Raw genomic sequence first — 23,535 nt, 5'->3', positions numbered from 1 at the left:
CACTTGTTTTAGAAATCTATGAAATTACAAAAAGGAATATTTGATTTATATCACTGACTGAAATTTGGCTTCTTTCTTCTTGATTTTAATGATGATTTTAATTAACTTGACTCAAACCAGTTGCCTGACACTTGATGTATTTCTCAAGCAACTCTTGAATTATTCCTAACCTACATGAAATTTGTAATTTTCCAGGTACATCCTTAATAATGAACAAAGATATGCACGTTACAGAAGGACTACGACAGCATTAACCTGTCCTAGTTACTGGTAATGCTTCTGACTGACATGCTATAAAATGATAAATTTAATTTCCACAGCCACCATGACAATGACAATTTTGAACAAATCATTCCAGAATGATAGCCCCAATAGATTTAAACATTTCTGATGTCAGAGTAATACAAGTATTACAGATCATTCCAAATTGTTTAATATTTAAACAAATCTTTATTTTACAATTTGAGTAATACCCCTTAATTTAAAGATTCTAATAGAGGTGTTCACACATTGCTTGTTAGTTGTACATGCAAATATATGCCAACAATAATACAGCTTGTATAATAATATGTGATACATCAATACAGGCCATCTGGAGAGCTAATGAATAATCAAGGGACTCAAAATTAAACTACAGAATTTTTCTTAGAATCTTTAGGACAACACTGTCAAGTTCAATCTATTCATTTAGGCTCCAGAATCAATTTTTCAAACTTTATGACAGGTCTAATAGTTCCCACCTGTTTCTCTTGCTTGACTTTTGACTGGCAAGTTACCAGCTAGGGTGGAAATGTAGACAAAGACCCCTATTAGACTCCGGCTGTTTCTCTACTGTGAGGTCACTCAGCCATTAAATTAGTTCCAGCCCACTTTCTTCTCTGTCTTAATTTTTTTTGTGGGGGGGGGGATATGTAGATTTGAGGGACTGGGATAGATTTAGTATCCAGCTTCAGAAAAGTTTGGAAGCCTATTAAATATAAACTTTATATGCCCATTGTCTGAATATGAGATGTCATTTGCAATCTCAAGATCTCCCAATTTCATTTATTAAATCACATTACATTTTCATATTAAAAAGCCTTCTAAACTCAAAAAAATACCATAAACAGGAAAAGCCTAAAATTACATTAATACATTTCCGTGAAATCAAAGCTTATTCAAGATAATTTATTTGCATTTTATTAACCTGGTAAATAACCCTAGTACCATGTATAAACATGTTTGAAAAGAATAAAATAAATGGCCTAAGCACCACAGCATCAGCTCTTAATTCTATGCATGTTCTAATGTAGCTCTAGGCCAAAAATCCAAAATGTATATAACTAGTTCTACACAAAGGTGCCATTGTGCTCGCATCTCTCAAAGGCTTTGTTCACATGAAAGACTATACCATGGCTTAGCTTTACAGCAAGAAACTAGTGAGTCTTGGACCAATGCCATCTTCTCCCTCCTGCACAGCTGCAAGATGAGACTCTAACTTTCATTTTAAGCTAACTGCAGCTTCTTGTGATGTCCCAACATGGACAAACTGTGTTTAGCCTTAACTATAGTTAGTGGAATCAAGTCAATTTCAAACCATAGTTTATGAAACTGGGTTGTTTTCATTAACCATAGTTTAGGTTTGGGACATGACCTAAACCAGGATTATTAAAAATGGAAGCAGAAGTTTATTGTTTCCTCCTCACAGTCATAGCTTAACAGTAGATGCAATCTGGGCCAAAGAATATCCCACACCCTGCTTTTGAGAGAATGTTTGAATGCAATTTCAATTATGGTCCGGTACGCCTTATGGAGCAAAAAATACGGTAGAAATAAAGTGCTGTTGATGTTAAAAACACTTAGCTGACAGAGAAGATAAGAGAGAGCCAGAAGAAAGCCTGATCCGTTAGGCAGGAGAGAACTGAAGGGAACTGTGCCTGGCTCTCAGAGTTCTTTGCTCTCCTGCCTCTGACATGTAGTGGAGTATGTGAAACTAGCAAACCAAAGATGGCAGGGACTAACCACCCCAGTTTAGTTTCCCTAGCCCTTCTCTTTTCTCATGCCACTTAGTCATGGCACCTGAAAAGTGCACTCTATCTATAGCAAGGGAGCAATATAGGTTTCCTTGTACAAGCTCCAGGGACACTATTACTTCCATGTGTGGGCCTTGGTCATGGGAAGTAGCGTACCTGTCAGGGGTTATGACTGAACAATGGAAGAGAAAGAGCACAAAAGCAAGGAATACAGCAGAACCAGCAATAATTTGTCTCTTGCTCTGCTAACTTCCTGTCTTCTGCACACAGAGAATACTGAGTATAAATTTATTATACACATGTATTGTTTCATTGGGAAACTTAGAGCATTTATACTGCCCCCCCCCCCGATCCCAAACCAAGGTAGAGTGGCTGTAAAGTGACGTACTTAGCTTTAACAATGTAATAGCATAATGTTCTATAGACTATGGTCTGGACTGTCAAAGAAAAAAATGGGAAGTTAGTTCTGCTACATGATACCCTTAGCTACAGTGACCAAAAAAAAAGCGCAATAAAGTGAATATTAACTTTACACAGACTCATTTGAACAGATTATAAACTGACACAAGTACTCTTTTATAGAAAAAGTTATTTTAGATATTTTTGGAGTTACCTTAAATCTACATTAATACCAATCTGCAAGATTTAATAAGGCACAAGGCACTCCACAAAATCACAGGTTTTCTATACCTACATCACCACCCTCTCTACCTTTCTACCCACTATCCAGCAAGGAGGAGACATTACTGAAAGTTAAAGAACACATTCCAGCTAGGCTAAATCACTTGAGGAGGGGGCAGAGCTGGGTCAGTGAGGAATGGGTATTTGGTAGAGTCATGAAGGCTGGATAAAAAAGCCTGGAGGACTGTATTTTGCCGCTGGACATGAAGTTCCCCAACCCTGCCACAGGGCATTTTTCTGTCTCCTAATCGCAGCCCCACTCATAGATGTCAGGACACAGGGCCTCAGCTGAGTAAGAGAGCTTATGTTATAAATCCAGGACAAATTCCCTTATTAAAGAGGAAAGCAGCCTCCAGTGAAACAAGCCTGAATCAGTGATCAGGAATGCAACATGGTTGGATAGCTTGGCCCTTGCATGGGTCAACTAGTCTTTCTAGTCTGTCTTATCCCCGCTCCTGACAAACAATGCGACCATTCCCTCCCTATGCTGCATCCCAGGAATTAATGCCCCTCCCACTCTTATTATCCCTCCCCTACACACCCTGAAAGAAACACAAATCCACTTGTGCACTCAGAGACGCCTGCCCCCTCACACTCAAGTCAATGACAGGGATTCATTCTTTATTTATTTTTTTGCATCTGGTCGGGGGCAAAGGTTGTACCACCAACAGGAATGTGGATGTAGACTGAAGTACTATAGGATACAACACAAGTGTGCTTCTCCCCTGTGCCACCCGTGACCCAATCTCACTTCAGTCATTCTGCCAGCATTTCTTTGTTGCTGAAATGACTCTGCGGGGAATCATTCCATATCTGGCTTTCTTATGAGCTGAATACAGTGGTACCTCGCAAGACGAAATTAATACGTTCTGGGAGTTTTTTCGTCTTGCGAAGCACGGATTCCCATAGGAATGCATTGAAACCAAATTCCCATAGGAATGCATTGAAACTTGCAAGACGTTTTCGTCTTGCGAAGCAAGCCCATAGGGAAATTCGTCTTGCGAAGCAACTCAAAAAACGAAAAACTATTTCGTCTTGCGAGTTTTTCGTCTTACGAGGCATTCGTCTTGCGAGGTACCATCTTTAACTACTCAGTCCACACTGACTTTAGTGAAAAGCCCACTGTGGAATCATATTAGTGTATCTAGTTTCTAAGAAAAAGAATGTTCACATAATTGAGGCTGCTATCCTATGCTTGAAAGACACAGACTGAAAGGCATTAAGATTTGGCAGATGCACTGTTCTGCTGATGGAAAGCCAGATATGGATACGTCTATAAGATATGTCTATTTAAGACATGTAACCATTATATTTACTGCAGAGTAACTTCACCTTAAGGGACGTGGGTGGCGCTGTGGGTTAAACCACAGAGCCTAGGACTTGCCGATCAGAAGGTCGGCGGTTCAAATCCTCGTGACAGGGTAAGCTCCCATTGCTTGGTCCCTGCTCCTGCCAACCTAGCAGTTCAAAAGCACGTCAAAAGTGCAAGTAGATAAATAGGTACCGCTCCGGCGGGAAGGTAAACGGCGTTTCTGTGCGCTGCTCTGGTTTGCAAGAAGCGGCTTAGTCATGCTGGCCACATGACCCGGAAGCTGTACGCTGGCTCCCTCAGCCAATAAAGCAAGATGAGCGCCGCAACCCCAGAGTCGGTCACGACTGGACCTAATGGTCAGGGGTCCCTTTACCTTTAACTTCACCTTTCCATTAAATTAAAAGTCAGTTTTTTCATCTAGCTACAGAATAGCACAAAATATAATGAAGAGTTCAACATTTGCCTTGAAATATTCTAAAATTATACAATTTATGGGAAATTGCATGCATATAGACAGTTTGCTCAGTACAGTTTAATTAACCTGTAATTAAAATATTAGCACATTAAGGTATAACTATTACGGCATAAGCTCTTGAAATTAGTTGCTGATGTTAAAAACCTGAAACAGTTACGTTCATAAATTAAAGAACTACAGCTATCAATGAGATACTCTTTGCTCATTAGCTTTTCCAAAACCACAACTGCAGTGATGCTGGTGGTGTGATTCAAAATTCTAAAATAACAATTTTAAAATAACAAAGATTTATACAGACCAAAATTGCCAACAAGAAACGTTCAGCATGTTAGCCTGCTTGCTAAAAAAAAAAAGGTTTGTTTCACAAGCTCAGTTTCAGAACAGTCACAATGGAAAAATGTGGAGCTGCTTACCTTGGAAACTGTGTAACATATATTTGCTGTTGCAATCTTATAACTCCACTTGTTCAAGTTCAAATTAGAAATTCATTCAATTCCTGCTAGAAAAAGGCTGATTCTGTGCTCTGAGTTTCTTGTGCAGAAACAAGTTCCACCTCCTTCAAACACTAGAAGGAGATTCTAGGTCCATGCAATCATCTGGGGAAAGGGCATCTTCCAGTGGAAGAGTACACAGTGGAAGGGCCGTACACATAAATAAGTTTTTTGGAAGTTAGGAGACAGCTTAACTCTAACAGAGTATCGTAAGACAAAAGGAGTGACCTTCTCATCCCTATCACCATTCCAACCCCACATGTTCAAAAGACAACTACCACCCTGCAACATGAAAAGCTGAATACTAGCATGGAACACCCCTGAGCTGCTGTGTCATGAATTAAAGCTTGTGTTGTTACATCTATAAGACTGAGGATCTAATGCTCCCAATACAGGAAAAATGTACTATGGATTCCGTAGTAAAGCATATATATTGATTAATGAATGACAGTTTATATGTTTAACATTTGTCTAACCTCTTTCAGCAAATTGGTCAAATGTTAAGGGTCCCTGTATTCCTATGCCAGAACTATTTTCAGTAAATTGGGAGTATGGGAAGTCCAACAGAACATTTTTGTTTTTGCCAACTAATATATAGAAAAAAGTTATCAAAGTCACAGCTACTCTTACCCATCAAGAAGATTCATGGTGGTTGATGTAACTTCAGCAAACAGAACCACTTTCCCAAGCTTCTTTGTATGTAGATTTTGCCTGTATCTCTCAAAACTGAAATGTTCGGATGAGAAAGCTTCCATCTCAGTAACTACCGGCATGAGCGAGGGTGTTACTTCTGTTCCTTTGATGCAGGATGATACAAACTTGAGGGACACCATGTTGGATCTGATTAATCCTTCTGCATTCACATTTCTTTCAAGCCACCCCAAAAATAAACCATGGACATCCTGTTGGGCATAAAACAAAATTAGACAAAAATCAGCTAGGAATCATTTATTTGAAGATAAGGTTTTCTAACAACAGTTTTCCCAACACATGCTATGCTATAAGCTCATTGAGTTTTAAAGTCAGTTTGAAACAGTTTGTGCCCCATTATTTGATGCACCATTGTATTACTTATTTACTTGAAAATTTATCACCTGCTTGTTCATAAAAAGGTTTTTACCTGAGCCAAAAGGATGTTGATGATGGTCTGAATGCATCTACCAGTATCTAGTGATGTTTTACTGATGTTTTATAGCTAGTCATAGATTGATTTCATTGTATTTTATATGTTGTAATCTGGAATTCTGGAATATTATAATCTCTTCTCTTTTTGATGGACAATAGTCAAACCATCTTCTGAGGGAGCATTTTTGCTGCTGAAATGTTGGAAATGTCTGACTTGTTAATTCTCTTTTACGACTTTTACTGCAATGCATTCCCCCGCTCCCCCGATTTTATCAAATCCTTTATGCTTTCACATTTTTTATGTCACTTGGAGACATATGTGTCAAGCAATTAATCAATTGAAAAAATGATGACTACAATTTCATGCCAAAATTCACTTTACTTCATCAAAAAGAAATATTTTTTGTTTCAAACTAGTTTTTTTAGCCAAATATATCCCTTATTAATCTTAATCTATTTTAAAATATTAACATGTAATTCTTTTTTAAGTTGTTGAAGGAAAGAGCATTATCTAAAGAATGTGAAGTAGTTGTTCAAGCCCATTCTTCCTTCTTCTCTGTTACTTTATCCATAAGATCCATGAGATTTTGTTTAGCGTCAAAAAGGGGCTTCTTTTAAAATATACTGGCATATGAAAATGTATGAAACAAGAGAAGACCATTGCCAGTAGTAATCTATATCCAGTTTTATTAAGCATTATCTCAGAAATATAATATTGTTTTTAGGGATATTGATAAGACATAAATATTAATAAAAATGAAACAAACCTATATGTGTGTCTGTAAACTACTTTTTCAAAGCTATGAACGAAAAGAAAATCCCTACACCTAAGTGCTTTGATTCCAGAACTCAGAACTTAACACTATTTACAAGCTATAGACCAAGGTGTGCACTGTTTTGTGGCAGCCTCTAGTGGCCACTTAAATGAAAGGTGTTGGTACTAATGTTCAAATATCTGACCTTATATTCCCTTGAGACCTAGTCAGAAATACCACATAAAGAGCACAATTGTGAGACCGAGGTTCCTGGTAATGATTACAGAAGCCAGCATCAACTTATGAGAAAGAACACAAAACATATATCAGTAGCCATGTGTGTTAAAATTAAACCATGCTTAATTAGCTAAGAATGCATGCATTTGCTTGGACTGTGTTTTACACAGACACCTGCTGGCATTTGAATGTGCCATCACAGCAAATCTCTATATTTGCAGCCCTGTATCGGGAAGTTTTTACTGTTGGATGTTTTATTATGTTTCAATATATGCTGTAAGTTGCCTAGAGTGGCTGGAGAAACCCAGCCACATGGGCAGGGTATAAATAATAAAATTATCATCATCATTAGGAAGGTGGCACTCTTCAAACACTTTAAAGTTTTGCTATTAAAAATACACAAGCATTTATATCAATAACAACCTACCCTAAAACTGGTAGAATCAATGACAGCTCAATTTAAGTAAGTTATTAAGCTTGTACCAAAAGAACAAATTTTAGTTTATAATCTTAAGTGTTATACAATGATTTTATGTTCACAAATTTAAACCATATTTCCCTTTTTAAAACATGTATATGTATGGGCAACCTCCCCATTTACACGTGCTCAATATGTGTGTGACCGTGCACATGTGCAGCGTGTCGAACCTGGAAGTGACCAAAAAAGTCACAAAAAGGGGTTGGGCAGGAGCGGAATGGGGTGTTTGCAGGCTTTTCCCAATGGTGTTTCAAATATATGTGATTTCACTGGCGCGTGTAGTACTTTGGAATGTAACCCCCCTATAAATAGAGGGTTGCCTGTATTACATCTGAAGCAAGCCATGGGAACTCACTTTGCACCATTAAGCCTACTGTTAGTAACATGGATAATTGTATGCAATACCCCACTTGTTATACCGAAGGGTGATGTGATGTAATAGCTCCCACTTTTTGCATATTACTAGATGGCTAGATAGCTCTTTCAGAGCCAACTTCAATATTCCTTTTTGACATGACAGGAGGTGCTATTTCATCTCGGTGGTTGCATATGTAAATATTTCTTGTCAATTGTATACCAACAGTACCGTAAGCATTCAACAATGCAAAGGAAAAGGTATCTGTTTCATTAACTTAGTAAATATTAGCTGACATCACATGGCATTTATCACATGAAATGGAAAGGTAAAAATTATCTCATTCTTGTGTCACCAAAGAAAACATGAACAAACTGAAATCTAACACCATATGCTTTCCCCTGCTTCCCTGCCATGGAGCAAACCATAGTTACATAAACTTACATAAACTCACTTCAATGAACTTTGAGGCTTTTTGGTTTCTAGGAATAAAGTCCAATATATATTTTAAAACAAAATACAAATGCTATTTCAGCTGTTGCTTTATAGTAGGCGTAGATTTTAAGTCTCATGCATGAGCATCAACTTCAATGTTTCAATTTGTGGAAGTTTCATGATCATTTTGGCAGTGAACCTAAAGAATTACTAAACCTAAAGAATTAAGATCTAGGACAAAAATAATGTAACTCTTGCACACATGCAACTGGAACCTTGTAGGGGGAAAAGCCATTGTGAAACAATCTGGAGTAAAGGAATGGAAAGTTAGGAAAGCATTAAGTACTCACCCACCCTGTAACTCTTAATCAAGTGCCAAATCTGGCCATGTTAAAACTACAGAAAGCTCTCCAAAGTATGGAAGCTATTCAGATTCTGACATGTTTGTAATGTACACATCAAAAACAGCTTTTAAAAAAGAAACAAATTATAAGTACATATTACAAAATTTAGGAAAAGGTCATGTAGAGGATGGGTATATGAAATCAATTAATTTTTTTACACAGTGCATAATAGCTGACATCTAGTATAGATAAAAGATCATTGAAATAGTAACTTGTAAGTTTACAAGAACTCTGTCAAAAATCTATAAAGCTTAATATACATATAGCTTGAACTTAAATTCTATAAGACCATATATTTATTAAAATTTGCTGCCAACTGAAACTTATACACAGAGTAGCAGCAGTGTATTGAAGACTATGAATAACCTGTTTCTAACATGACTGAATTTATAGATATCACACCTTCATATAGCTAAAATGTTATTTTTCTAGCTTATTTTCACTTATAAAAAGTTTGGTTCAAGAATCACCCTTATTTGAAATTTAGAAAAGGGTAAAAAATTATCAATAATGTCTTTGATTATTTTTTTTTAAGTACTACACTCTGGGTCTTAATTGAACACCATGAAGAAACCAAACTGGCACACATACTTTACTTGCTATATTACCCCAGACATATAAAAGTGAAACTGTCAAATGTCCTTTGGAGATCTTCCATGTCATTATACCAACACAAACAAACTACAATCTAAAACAGTAGCAATAGGAGCCTCGTGTGATCCAAAATAAAGGAAATGGTAACACCAGCGCCAACACAGTCAATACTTGAAAGTGGTCTGCTGATAAAAAGAAGTGACATCTGCTATGATCCCAGGAACCACACAAAAAATTAATTTCAAAAAGTTGTTTGAATTCCTATACTAGGAGGACACCTCCCCCCCCCCCGCGCTAAGTAGTACAACTCTGAAAGTGGGAGGGTTGCCTCTCACTTACACTATTTTGTTTTAGCACATAATGATAAGAAATAGTAATTTAAAGTTTGCAGAAATACAAGTTTAACATCATATACAAAGCTGATAAAGATATTTTATTTTTTTCTCAGATAAAGACAGCAAATGTGGGGGCCTAATCTGGGTAACATTTCATAAAATTATGTTTTAAGTTGGCAGACATGCTTGTATTAATGCAAATAAGGACAAACCTCAGTACTTGTTCATTTGGAAATTCAGATTGTGCAGATAATACAGCTACAGTGCAATAAATTTAATTTTTAAGAATTTGCCAGACAGAACCTATCAAACTGTGACTATGACATATAGCAAACTCTTCACAATCAATGCGCTTTTGGCCTCACAATGCCCTGTTTAAAATGACTGTTGTAGGCTGTCACAAATTAATGCAGAACAGAAGTGAGCATAAGGGCCAACTGAACACCCTTCTAAGAATATAAAAAGAGCTATGCTGAATTAGTCCAAAACTCATTTCATCCAGCATTCTATTCTCACAATTACCAATCGGATGCCTGTTGGAAACCCATAAGCAGGACATGAGCACAAAACCAATCACTCCCCAGCAACTGGTGTTCACAGGCATTAGACAGTAACCATTCATCATGTTGAGTACCACTGATAGTTTTAGATGGCTCTTTAAAGCCATCTAAGCTGGTAACCATCACTATTAGTATCATTAATTTATTAACTGCCTTCTAAACAATCATCTCAAAGTGATGTACAGGAGAAACAGTGAAAAACACAAAAAGCACACACATTTAAAAGAACACTAAAAATATTACAATGAAACTAACACAATAACTAGGAATGTCAGAGGAATCCACTGAAAATGCACCATAAAATAGATTTCCTTTCACCTACTCACTTGAGCTCCATCACAACAGACTCCTACTATGAAAGCTTTCCACCTTAATTCTCTACAAATGCTTTAACATGCAAAAACAGATATGCAAATTGAATAGCCATTCAAATTGCTTTGCAATATATGTTATTTAGATATTCATTTGTGTATATTTGCTGTTGTCCAACAGGTGCCTCACAGTTTGTGTGAGTGTCTGGACGCGGTTGAAGGATGGACGGCGGCTAACAGATTGAGGTTGAATCCTGACAAGACAGAAGTACTGTTTTGGGGGGACAGGAGACGGGCAGGTGTGGGGGAATCCATGGTCCTGAATGAGGTAACTGTGCTCTTGAAGGACCAGGTGTGCAGCCTGGGAGTCATTTTGGACTCGCAGGTGTCCATGGAGGCACAGGTCAAATCTGTGTCCAGGGCAGCTGTTTACCAGCTCCATCTGGTACGCAGGCTGAGACCCTACCTGCCTGCGGACTGCCTCGCCAGAGTGGTGCATGCTCTAGTTATCTTCCGCTTGGACTACTGCAATGCGCTCTATGTGGGGCTACCTTTGAAGGTGACCCGGAAACTACAACTAATCCAGAATACGGCAGCTAGACTGGTGACTAGGAGCGGCTGCCGAGACCACATAACACTGGACTTGAAAGACCTACATTGGCTCCCAGTAGGTTTCCGAGCACAATTCAAAGTGTTAGTGCTGACCATTAAAGCCCTAAACGGCCTCAGTGCAGTATATCTGAAGGAGCGTCTCCACCCCCATCATTCTACCCTGACACAGAGGTCCAGCACCGAGGGCCTTCTCGGTGGTGGCACCCGCCCTGTGGAACGCCCTCCCACCAGATGTCAAAGAGAACAACAACTACCAGACTTTTAGAAGACATCTGAAGGCAGCCCTCTTTAGGGAAGCTTTTAATGTTTGATGCATTACTGTATTTTAATATTTTGTTGGAAGCTGCCCAGAGTGGGTGGGGTATAAATTATTATTATTATTATTATTATTATTATTATTATTATTATTATTATTATTATTAGTAGACTTTGTATAGGTTGCTGCTTGTTGCTGGGAAACAGCCTATATGCACTAAGGCTGCAATCCTGGCCATGACCACTCAGAAATAATTCCCAGGTAAGTGGAGTTAAGATTGCAGTCTTAATCCATGTTCTCCTGTGGATTTTAAAATGCAACAGAGTACATTTTTCCAAGGGTGGCCAACTTTTTTGGATTGTGAGCAAGTTTTGAAAGATTGCTGAGAGTGTCAGTCACAAAATGGCTGCAATAGAGAGGCATGGCAATACACAAAATTAGACAGACAACCATAACCCCACCAACAACCATATGCTTCTCATGAGAAGTCAGCTACGGTTTGCTACTCCTGAATATGGTGTGCTCTTTGGCGCACTCCCTTTCTCTCACATACACACACACACAAAAAACCCCAACCAACAGGTGCTGTTGCCATTTAATAACAACACAGAGCATCCTGCATTACCAGGAAAAACATACAAGGTATTTCATATAAATCTCTTAGATGGTACCTGCACATTTCCCCCCATAACTTGGGCTAGAGACTTGATTTTTAAAATTAAAGCTCATAGTCTGGGTCTGCTTGATTGGTGCACCGCTGGAAGCCTTCACGGGCATCATGGTACCTGTGGACTTTGGGCTGTTGACCCCTGCATCATTCATTATTATTCTTTTCACATGGAAAGAAGTGATCTCTTTTATTAGCTGTATCCTTTATCTGTGCCCTCAGTTAAAGTCCAAACTTCTTTGTCAATGTGGGAAGAACCATCTGGATTTGACCGCTCATTTTTTACCATCCACCCTCTTAATCATTATTTTCAAATCTTAAAATATTTTTGCCCTACTCCCAGTCAAATCTCAACTGAAAAAAATCATTATTCTTCTTCACATAGCAGGAATACATTGGCACACACAAAAAATTACTATAAACAATTTAAAACATAAATTAGCTTCAACACTATTTTAGCACATGCAAATGCATGACCATTTGCTGTATTAAATACACAGTTAAGAAATAAATGTTCTAATAAAAACACTTCTATGTTGTTAAGTGAGTGACATGAGCTTCAATCCTCTCAAGCTTACTGAGATAGGCTGCAAACATAATCTCACTTACCTAGGAGTAAGGCCCATTAAATTTAATTGGACATACTGAGTAGACATGGTCAAAATTGCAGCTACATATAGTTTTGTGATGGGCGATTAGCAACTTCATTAACTTTCATCTTTAACACACCACAAGACTGCTTGTTTTGCTACAAAAGACTACCTCTCTGGAAACTCATTAGCTTTGAAGGGAAACACATGTGGAAGGTTTTGATTTGCAAATATGTTGATGGATGAGGCATGTCTATTGTACTCCATGGTATATGTATTCCAATGTATTTGAAAATAATTTATTTTCACATGACACACCGGAAGAAAGACTTGGGTAAAATAAACTCATTGCAGAATGAAAAAATACTAGAAGAATGTGCATCTATGTGAGAAAAAATGGTGGGAAGTTTGTACATCCCTAGCAATCACCATAATCTGTTGCAGCAAATTACACTGTACAGTATGAGAGAGGAAGTATGCCATTCTCCATACATGCGTGGTTTTATGCACCTCTATCATGTCCCCACTTGTTCACATTTTTTCCTAACCAAGAAGACCCAAACTCCAGCATCAAGGAATCTCTCCAACTACACCCTCATGTACTAATTGGAACAATTTCATAAATTAGAAGAAAATCTCTACCAACTTCCCAGCTACCACTGCATCCAAGTTCTACTCCAGAATCATTGCAAATATAAGTATTCTTTCAGTAGCTTATTTTTGAAGACACACAACTATGCTGTTGTACACTCTGCTACCGAGTATTTCAATGCATAAATATAGAGATGTTGATATAATATAATGCAAGCACAGTGAATATAATTTTGCAATGCCTGCCCTTTGTAAGGTGCACTCTGCTTTACTTTTTCTCTCACTCAGTGCTGTGAGAACAGTCTGGAAGCAATCTTCTTAGCAGCTGCTCTCATCAACAAACTGTTTATTGTAAGAAAGTGGTTAGGTCAAAGGCTAAACATCATCCTAAGCTGAAAACATACAATATAAAAAATTAATACCGTTCATGCATAAGAAAACACTCTCTCACATAAAGAGAGTACCATGTTCATGTCAGAAATGCCCAAAAGTCTACTGGAAAAAAACCTCCTGTATGTGAATGAGCAGTAGTTTAATATGAAAGCAATTGCTGATTTCCTTTCAGTATTACAGAAATAAATTATTTTTATCAAGTAGTCACAATAAACAGAATGTAACCAATGTTTTTAGACCTTTTAGAAGATTAAAACATTTTGCTAGTCTGTTAGTGATGTCTCTTTCAGTCATAAAAATTGCAGACTTGCCACCATATAGGATTAAGTTTGCCACAGGTATTCCAGCAAAATATAATAGCATTTCACAGTACTGAAAAAGCTATCAGTCATTGACAAAAGCCATGTATACTGAATTCTTTACTGCAGCAATTTTAATGACATCATAGTCTATAGGTTGTCTTGGAACATTTCACCATAGCAATATATTTTTAAATTTGCACTTTAAAAACGTTTCCATTATAGGATTTGGGTTGCAAAGCATCTTATGGTATTTTCTTAAAACAAACTTCAATAATGCGTCAAGCAGAAGATGCAACAGAACTGTTTTAATGTTTGGTATCAGCCACAACTTTTAAAGAACAGCAGGAATTTTTATATAGCATTTATTTTTCACTTAAGTCATAAATTAAATTACCTTATGTTTTCAGCTAAAGCATAAATTCCATTATTTCATTATATCAGGAATTAGCAGTGTAATTCCTCAGAATAATGAACAATGAAAGGTAGATTGGTCTAAATAGCACTAATAATAAAGCAATATTCTTTATAAGAAATTCTAAGATGAAGTGGATTACTCAAAACATACATATCTATGGGTGTAAGCAGAATGACAGGTGTTCAAGCAATCTGCACTTAATTATGTGACAGTTGTGCATACCACATAATGCAATCTGTCACCTATTGTTCTTGTTTAGCCTTTCAGGGCTTTTTGTATGAGAGTACAGAATCATAAATCTTAAGAGTTGGAAGGGACCCCAAGGGTCATCTAGTCCAACCTCCTGCAATGCAGGAATGTCAGCTAAAGCATTCATGACAGATGGTCATACAACTTCTGTTTAAAAACTTCCAAGGAAGGAGAGAGCTGCTGCAGCAGCTGTTCTCCCTACCCCACCTCAACCTTATGAGAACCTTGATAAGCAGTCTGCTGCAGAACATCCTGAAGGCTATATGGCTGCTTGTGGTGGAGGTGGCAGGGGAAGAACAATTATTTGAATTCAATGCTAAGTACAGAGGCCAAGGACTGACTGTTTATTTAGTTTGCTTAGCAGTTTGGAAAGGGATAAAGACTGAGGTTTTCTTTTTGCCCAGTCTGAGAATCTGGCCTGCTGGAGATTTCCGCATCTTTTTGTACAAATAAGTTTCCAGTTCAAGGTTAGTGTGAATTGAAACTGTTTTGAATTCAGCTATTTTAGCAGTTTTTTAAAAAAACTATTCATGATTATTTATTCTACTTTTAATGTTTGATTTATATGCAGGGAGTCAAACAAAGAGTTCATCTTGGTTCCTTTAGTTCCTAGGATGTTAATCATTTTAAGACTTATAGTTCAATATATTGATTTACTTTTGATCAACCGTGGTTCTGACAAAATAGCAGCAACACGTGAGAGCAGATTCTTTCAATACAGTAGTTGGAATTTTAAAAAATACATATCAAAATTTAATATGCGTTTAAATTTGTGGTTTTTTTTAATTCTACACCTTATTCATTTGTTGATGGTCTTATTTTTGTTTACTTTTTATAGTGGAATTTTTCTGATTATATTAACCTTTTGCTATTTATGGTTTATTTGAAAGATGCATCTGCTAAATTTTCATCAAGAATTGTAAAAGACTATGGCTAAGCAATAAAACTTGCTGCTATGCTTTTTCAACAACATAAACAAGCATAAAAACAGTATTTCAATATCCAATATATTTTCCACAGATGTATGTAACATTTAAAGTAGCTCTGAAGTACATGCTTAAGGTTTGAATTATGTGCTAACAATCCACTTTATCCATTAACTTTCCTCTTTCCTCTTGCTGCTTTTAAAAGTTAATCTTTCTTCTGCTGGTAACCCTGAACAGATATGCTAACCACAATCAAAAAGCAACCTCAGGTCACAAATGAGGCAGTTTTTAGGAAGTTATGTTTTCTTATAAAGCAGGGCTCACAGGTCAACCTTGGCTCACCAGGCAGTTCAAGTTGGCCTGCAAGGCCGTTTCCTCCAAATCATACTCACCTACCCATTAGCTGACATCACTCATGATGTTAGCTGATGGGTCAAGGGCAGGGTTTAACTCCTGCATTGGTTGAATGCATGCCCAGAAGTGAATAGCAGCACAAAGCCATCCAAAGCAGCATTCAACCTGCACTATCAGCTGATGAGCAGGGGTTAAATCCTGCCCACAAGAAGGGATTGAAACCGACACCAGACCTATATCAACTGTGGCATCAAGGCTGGAGCAGAAATGAGTGCTATTGCTCTTAAAGCACATGGCAAATGTGTCACAATAGACTTCTGTGAGTAGGGGTGGACTGATGTTCCTGGGCCTAAAGTTTTCACCACCCTAAGAAGTGTTCCATAGCAAGTTGAGGATGCAATGGTGGCAACACAGTAGGCTTTTTTGCTGCCACCACTGCAACATGCTAGGCACAATTACATGCTCTATAAACTATTTCAATCATAGTTGAATTTTGAATCCCTCTGGAATGAAAAACCTTGTAATCAGCACTATGACATGGACCTGTATACAAGCTACTAAAACATTATGTCCCTACACTGATATCTGGGGATGTTGATGGGCAAGCAAGACAGATGCACCTGCTGGATAGGGAGAAACAGAAAGGTTTGATTTTGCTTCTCTGTTGTGCTTTTGGAAACTTGCTTATTCTTCTACTGTTTTCCTTTTAAATGAAAACTTGAGGCTTGTCTACTTGTGATTTATTACTTTATTTTAATTAGGATTACTAATTGTTCTGCTCTCCTCCTGTTTATTCAGCATCTGCCCAGCATTTGCTTACACAAAGCTTACATGGTGAGTAGACTGCATCTGGTCTTTAGTGAGTATTTGTTCTGATTTGTTTATTGGGCAGTTATAAAACAGTGAGCATTCATCCTGATTTACTTGCAGTGTGTTCACACATCCTCCCATTAACCATTTGTTCAACCCACACTTTTAAGTGTCTTTCCTATTTTTAATTGTACATACCTAAATTTCCAGTATGCACTTGAATCCCTCCCACAAATTGTTAGTAATAAAAAGCAATATATAAATCTTAGAAATAAGTAAGTTGGATGCCCCTGTCTTTCTGGATCCGCACTGCATTGTACCTTCAGTGACTAAAAGGGTAAAGTGCTAACCAGCCTATGACACAAAGCAATCTGAAGCATTAAGCAGAATCTTTCCCTGCTTGGATTAGGTTAATGTACTAATTGATGTATTTTATACATATCTTAGTATTTTTCATACCCATTCTGGGATAAGACACTGAAAAGTAAAGAAAGTAATCACAAGAATGCTCATAATGGTAAGACCTGGCAATTAAAATAGATATACCTACTTGTACCTCTGGTTTTCTAATTGTGCACAATTAGAAAACTGATTCAAATAATTCAATGTTTGCCTTAATCTTAGAACTGCTGTTTAGGTGTTACTCATTTTGATTCCTGATGCCTTCCTAGCAGCAACATGTTATGTTAGTTTATCTGCACATCCACAATTTCCTTAGCTTGTGAAGAAACATATACAAAACATTTTAATGCTCACCTTCAAAAGTATTGATGGCATTTATTTCAGACTTCAGTGGTGTCTTAGAACTGGTAACCATTGTTTTCTTAAATGTTGAGTCAAACAATTCATCATACATTCAGCAATACAGGTAAACCATCAAAAGTAAAAGTTTCTGCCTATCACTTGAAGTTCAACTTTAATTTTTGCTAATATTGTTAACCATAGCAAGATTTTGCCATCTGCTTTCTTTGCTAAAGCAAAATACTAACATTCTCGTACTTAGCTAGAAGGATCCAGAGGTTTTATTTGACTATCAGATTATATGACAATGAACTAACAATCTTAATGTGACAGTATTTCATAACACTGAGGAAGATGCCACCTTCCACACACATCCAGGTCTCTTATGTGCATTAGCTAGAAACCGCACTAAAGGGGTAAAAAAAACATTTGCAGGTTTGGAAATGCTCCATTTTTTGCCAGATCTTTGCAGCTGATGTCATAGTTAAGTAAATTACTGCCAAATTGAAAAGTTTCTCCAGAGTATACTTTATAAGACACAGAGTCTATATATTTAAAACCACCCACCTGCTTCACACCAATCCCCTATAACTCTGCAACTCAAAAGGATATTTTCTGTGACATTTTCTAAGGTTGAAACTGAATCCAAAACAGTCACTTTCTTTAATTACTCTAAGTGCAGATGGTTCAGGTATCATGTATTAAAAAAGCAATCTATTGCCAGACTTCAGATGTTGTTTTGAGTCTCTACATTATGGCAATATAAGAATACTGTAAGTCAGTAAGTGCAGGGTGGGGGATAGAATGATGTGGCTTAAAGTGAGATTCAGAGCACACTTACCTTTAAGTCAAAGGTAAGTGTACTCAGGAGGGCTTATTTTGAGGTAAATTTGTTCAAGACAAAGTTATAGCCCTTCCCACACAACCTTTGCAGTCAATAAACCTGAGAACTTTGCATTAGTGGATTCCCACTTTTCATGGAGACAGAGAACATGCAGAATGTTTCCAGCGCCAACTATGGAACGCGCTGTGAACATATGGTCCACAATGCTGAGGACAAATCTGAATTAAGGGCTTTGCAACTTGTGAACATATTCAAGTCTCAGAATGTGGTCAAACTGTCACCCTTACATTTCACATTTCCAGTCTTTAGTTTGTAACATGAATGAAAAAGTAGGTCAAAACACAATTCAATAACAGCACTCTCTCACCAAAACAAAAAGCCTTCTAAAAATTAGACACAAAGAATGCATTGATGCTGATTTTGTTACAGGAATACATACATAATGAAGACAATGAATGGGTTTTACTACAGAAAATAGTTATCATAATCAGTCCTTTCCTTTTTTTCCATAAAAGAAAGCTAACACCATTACCTCAAGTTAAAAATTTAAACATAGTGAAGCACAATTCAGGAGGCAGAACAACAGTGCATAGAGGATTGCCACAAAAATGTAACAATAGAAACCAACATGGGCCAGACTTTTCAATGAAGAAAATGCAATGTCTGATAATAGGTGATATAGAATATTTCAGTCATAAAGATTTGTTAGAAGTCTTGCATAAATCACTAATATTAAGCTGTTTTACAGAATCAGATCAAGTAAATGAAGCATTTTGAGCAAAATGTTGCTATTACTACTATAACAGCACACTATTGAGAACGTAGGAAAAGTAGCTAAATGAGAGCAAAGGCCTAGCTAGTCCAGCATCTTTCCTCCCCATCAGATGCCAAAGGGAAGCTCACAAGCTAGACATGAGGGCAATAGACCTCTCCCTCTGTTTTTCCCCAGCAACTGGTATTCAGAGGCATGCTGCCTTTGATCTTGGGAGTAAAAGCCATAATCATGGCGTATTTAATCCTAAAACCAAGCTGGCCACCACCACAGTTTGTGACAGGGAATTCCACAGTTTAACAATGCATAGTGTGAAGTACTTTTAATCTGTCCTGAATCTCCCGCTATTCAGCTGTATTATGATTTTTGCTAACAAGAGCATTTTTTCAGTTAGCCATTTCCAAAATTACCATACTGTGTTAAGTTTACAGAGCACCCTTGACTGATTGCATAAGAGGGACACCTAATTTTAAATAAAATAAATCAGTTAAATGACTCAGAAGCCTCAGCCTCCTTATCAATAAAGTGGATGTGTGAGAGCAAAAGTGAGTTAGTTGTGACAAGGTGGAGCTCAGGAACAGACAGTAAACATGTATTTTAAAGGGGGATGTGTAAAATATCCTAAAAGAAGGGGAGAGGAGACTAAAACTGGGCATGGGGGGGGGGAAGAGACTTGGACTACCCGTGAATAATTAGGATAGTCTGAGGATGAACAACCACTGAGGGTTTTGCACAGACCCAAGGAGACGAATATGGGGAACTAGGAAGGAGACAATATTGATTCTGCAGTCTGCTCAGTCTCCTTACCCAAAGGGGTGGGTAAAAAGGAAGCAGGATCAGTAATTCAGGTTGTCATTTGACAATGGATTCATCAAAAACTATGCAAGCAAAGCAATTTGACTTTCCTGAGTCTTCTTCCCTTCACCACATTCCAAACAAACTTAGAAGATCTGAAGTAGGGGGAGAAAGTTGTAATATTTCTGAACATGCAAGGAACAAAAAGTGATAGCAGGGATATCAGAATGTTGAGAGCATAGCTGTCAACATTTCCCATTTTTAAAGGGAAATTTCCTTATTCCGAATAGGATTCCTTGCATGAAAGGGGAAAAGTTGACTGCTATGTTGAGAGACACCGGACTTGAAAGGCATGTAAAATTTAAAATCAGACCTAAGGCTTACAACTGTGGTAGGTCTTTGACAGAAACAGTAGTAGCAAACTATTTCTGAGACTGGGGAAAATATGAGAGCATTATAAAATACAGGTGATAGTCCATGAAGAAGATTAGAAAAAAACAAATTTAAAAGGGAACAATTTTTTTAAAAGAATGAAGATGAAAATATTGGGCACCTAAGGAAACTAGACCATGAGGCAATGGAATGGATTGACTGGAACCACAAAAAGTAGCCTTCCATACTGCAACATTGTGTTTCAGGCTCCCACTTGTATATTATACGGTGGTACCTCTGGATACGAACGGGATCCGTTCCAGAGCCCTGTTCACATCCTGAAGTAAACATAAGACGCAACTGTGTTTTGCTGCTTCTGCGCATGCGCGTCACGTCATTTTGAGCATGTGCACATGCTGCAAAACCCAGAAGTAACACGCTCCATTACTTCCGGGTCGCCGCGGAGCGCAACCCGAAAATATTCATCCTGAAGCTACTTCAACCCGAGGTATGACTGTACAAATATCTCAATTCTTTAAGTGCTGGTTAAAGAATTCCTAATTATTTCCTGAAGTACGAACATTATTAAGCATCCCAATGAGGACTGAACATGCCAAAATGATGTGGCTGACATGTCCAATTGATGTATTTTCAATAATTTACCAAAAAAAAAACCCCTTTAAAACATACTTTACTCTTTTTGGTGTGCAAACTTTTTATGCATTAAACTAAACTAAAAAAAATCCTGTTGCATTTTATTTACAGTAAAATAAAAATGGGATAAAATAAGAAAAAAGTTGAACAATATATGAAGTACAATGAGCTTTGCAGGTCTAACCTTGACAGAAAAAACAATGATATGTACGTACTTGAAAAAATAACAAAGCTATTTGAAAATCAATTATTCATTGTAATGATTTCTATGGGCTTCTTACAGTAAGAGGTTAATAGATTGCACCTTCTTCAGCCTTTAATACTTGCAAGCACAAGCATATATTGCTGACACAGCTATACATGTAGCATTTGTTTTCCATTCAACTAAAAATAAAATATAGCAGGTTCGTGACATTATTATATTAGGGCCAAATTAGATGTAACAGTAGTCATAGGCTTAAGCACATTTGTTTAACCTAACTGCTTTTATTTTGAAGAAAAACCAGCCACTGAGCCTTGATCTGGAATGTGTGTGATAGTCCAGTGAATGGAACATTAATCTCAGGACTGCGGTTTCAAGACCCATGTTGGGCAAAATATTTCTGCATTGCAGGGGGTTGGACTAAATGACCCTTGTGGTCCCTTCCAACTCTACAATTCTATGATTCTATGATCCAGACTGCAGCCTCACACCACTTTTTTCCTGAAATTGACCTAACTGCTATTTTCCCCTCAATGTGCTGTTTGTAGTAAACAACATCTTCGGGGGCAAAGAGGTAGCAGAAGACAGGAGGGAGCAATTTTTAATGGAAGACATCCAAAATAGAAGCAACCAGTGTGTGTTTATGAACTGAAACATAAAAAATTACACAAACAGCTTTGGAGACAGTTTACTTCTTCAAGCAGAAATCTAAAATATATTGGGGGTAGTAAAATCCCTAAACCATCACTGATGTCTGCTGCCCAGGTTAAAATTTCATTTTGAAAAACCCATGGAACATTTTTACTTCAACATATTACACTTTGGACAAAAAAAGGGGGGAAGCACACTAAACAAAAATCAGTTGATTTCTTGGGATATTTTCTCCCCAGGCACTTTTGTGTGCAGAAAGATGGAAAATAGTAACCTAGCCATTCAGGGGGAAATCTACAAGACAAAGATGAATTTCTACTACCTGACAATGGACCCCGACATGTGGAGATTACCATCCCCTTCAACCACTAGGTGCTCCTGAATAATTTGGTTGCAATTGGCATTTATATAGAACAACTGACTATTTTTACCTAGCACATCATCTGAAATTGCTAGTGTTTATCCTTACTTCTGTCTACCCAACAACCTGTGTGTTCTATAAGAATCTAGACAAATCTGTTACAAGTCAAACTTTAATTTCTCAGAAATATGGAGCAGCCACTGCTTCTGTATCCCAGAATCCTAACTGTGTAAGATGATCTATGCAGCACTGAGTGGAAATTATTCAGCCTATAATTTCCATATTAGAACTGACTCTACAAACCAACTCCACGGTTACAACATCAAATTAATTTTTCATTCTTTATTTTTCCTCGTTCCTCTTACCCCCCGTTTTGTGTAGAATCTTGCTTGATGAAGAATTATGGACAAGTTGAAAGCTTGCCATGCATTCATGACACTTGCGTTGGTCCCTATATATTGCCCAACTGTGGACTGTAAATAATAATAATAATAATAGTTGAAATTTGGGAACTTTGTTTTATTACTGCACAGGTTATAATCTCCTAGAATACCTATGCTATACGTCTATTCCTGTGTAAATTATGCAATGAAAAGTGAACCCAGGATCAATAATTTTTAAAATGTAAATATTATTTTCAGTGCAATTTGCTGCAACATATCTTCTGAATTCCCTGAGTTGCTTAAGATTGGTTTTTAAGTCCAATCTTTAGGTTTAAGTCCTAAAAACCAGTGTCTGACTAAGGCAAACATAACCACTTTTATTAAATTCACTATTTCAACAAGACAAACCTAAGCTCTAAAGCAGCTCAGAAGTGCCATCTTGTGGCAAGAGAAGAAATGTTGTCATATTAGACTTGGCCAAAGGCTGACCTAACCCAGTAACAACTAGATGTCAATGGGGAGCACACAAGCGGAATCTGAGTGCAAGAGCACTCTTCTTACTTTTGATTTCCAGCAACTGGCATTCAGAGGCATAATGTTTCTTTCCCCAAAACCAATAATAAATGTTAAAAGTGCTAGAAAACTGTATAAGCAGACACTGAAATGAGCTAGTTTAGATTTGTACACAGTATGTTCTGAATAATTTATTCAGTCATTTAAATATTTTACACTGCCTTTAAAGATTAAAAACCTTCTCAAATTCAACTGAAACTCTATTTACATTGAAAATAAATACCTATATTAAACAAGCATTAATTTCCAAAATGTGATTGAATTACAAGTCAGAAAGACAGTATAGCTGGATATAAATAATTTTAAAAAGCTTTCCAAGAGATAGATACAAAGGAACAAGTTTTACCAGAATCCGAATTAATTTCATTAAGTTGGCCTAAGGAACACCCCCTCTACTATTGCACCAAGCTAACTGCAAAGGCATACTGTCAGTCTGATAGTACCATTCCCTTATTTTAGATA

At 37.3% G+C, this 23,535-nt stretch overlaps 1 protein-coding gene across 5 annotated transcripts in view; it reads right to left on the bottom strand.

Annotated features, from left to right (window-relative positions):
- The window catches only part of HLCS (holocarboxylase synthetase), an 89,971-nt gene that overhangs the window by 57,040 nt on the left and 9,396 nt on the right, over positions 1 to 23,535 (bottom strand). For all 5 annotated transcript variants that reach the window (XM_083734753.1, XM_083734752.1, XM_083734751.1 and 2 more), the window contains exon 6: positions 5,602 to 5,873. In XM_083734753.1, coding sequence (XP_083590879.1) covers positions 5,602 to 5,873 — 272 coding nt within the window. The remainder of the gene's footprint in view (positions 1 to 5,601; positions 5,874 to 23,535) is intronic.

This window comes from Podarcis gaigeae (assembly GCF_964106915.1).
Source record: "Podarcis gaigeae genome assembly, chromosome: 4".
Classification (NCBI taxonomy): domain Eukaryota; kingdom Metazoa; phylum Chordata; class Lepidosauria; order Squamata; family Lacertidae; genus Podarcis; species Podarcis gaigeae.
This window is presented reverse-complemented; position numbering and strand designations above follow the sequence as displayed.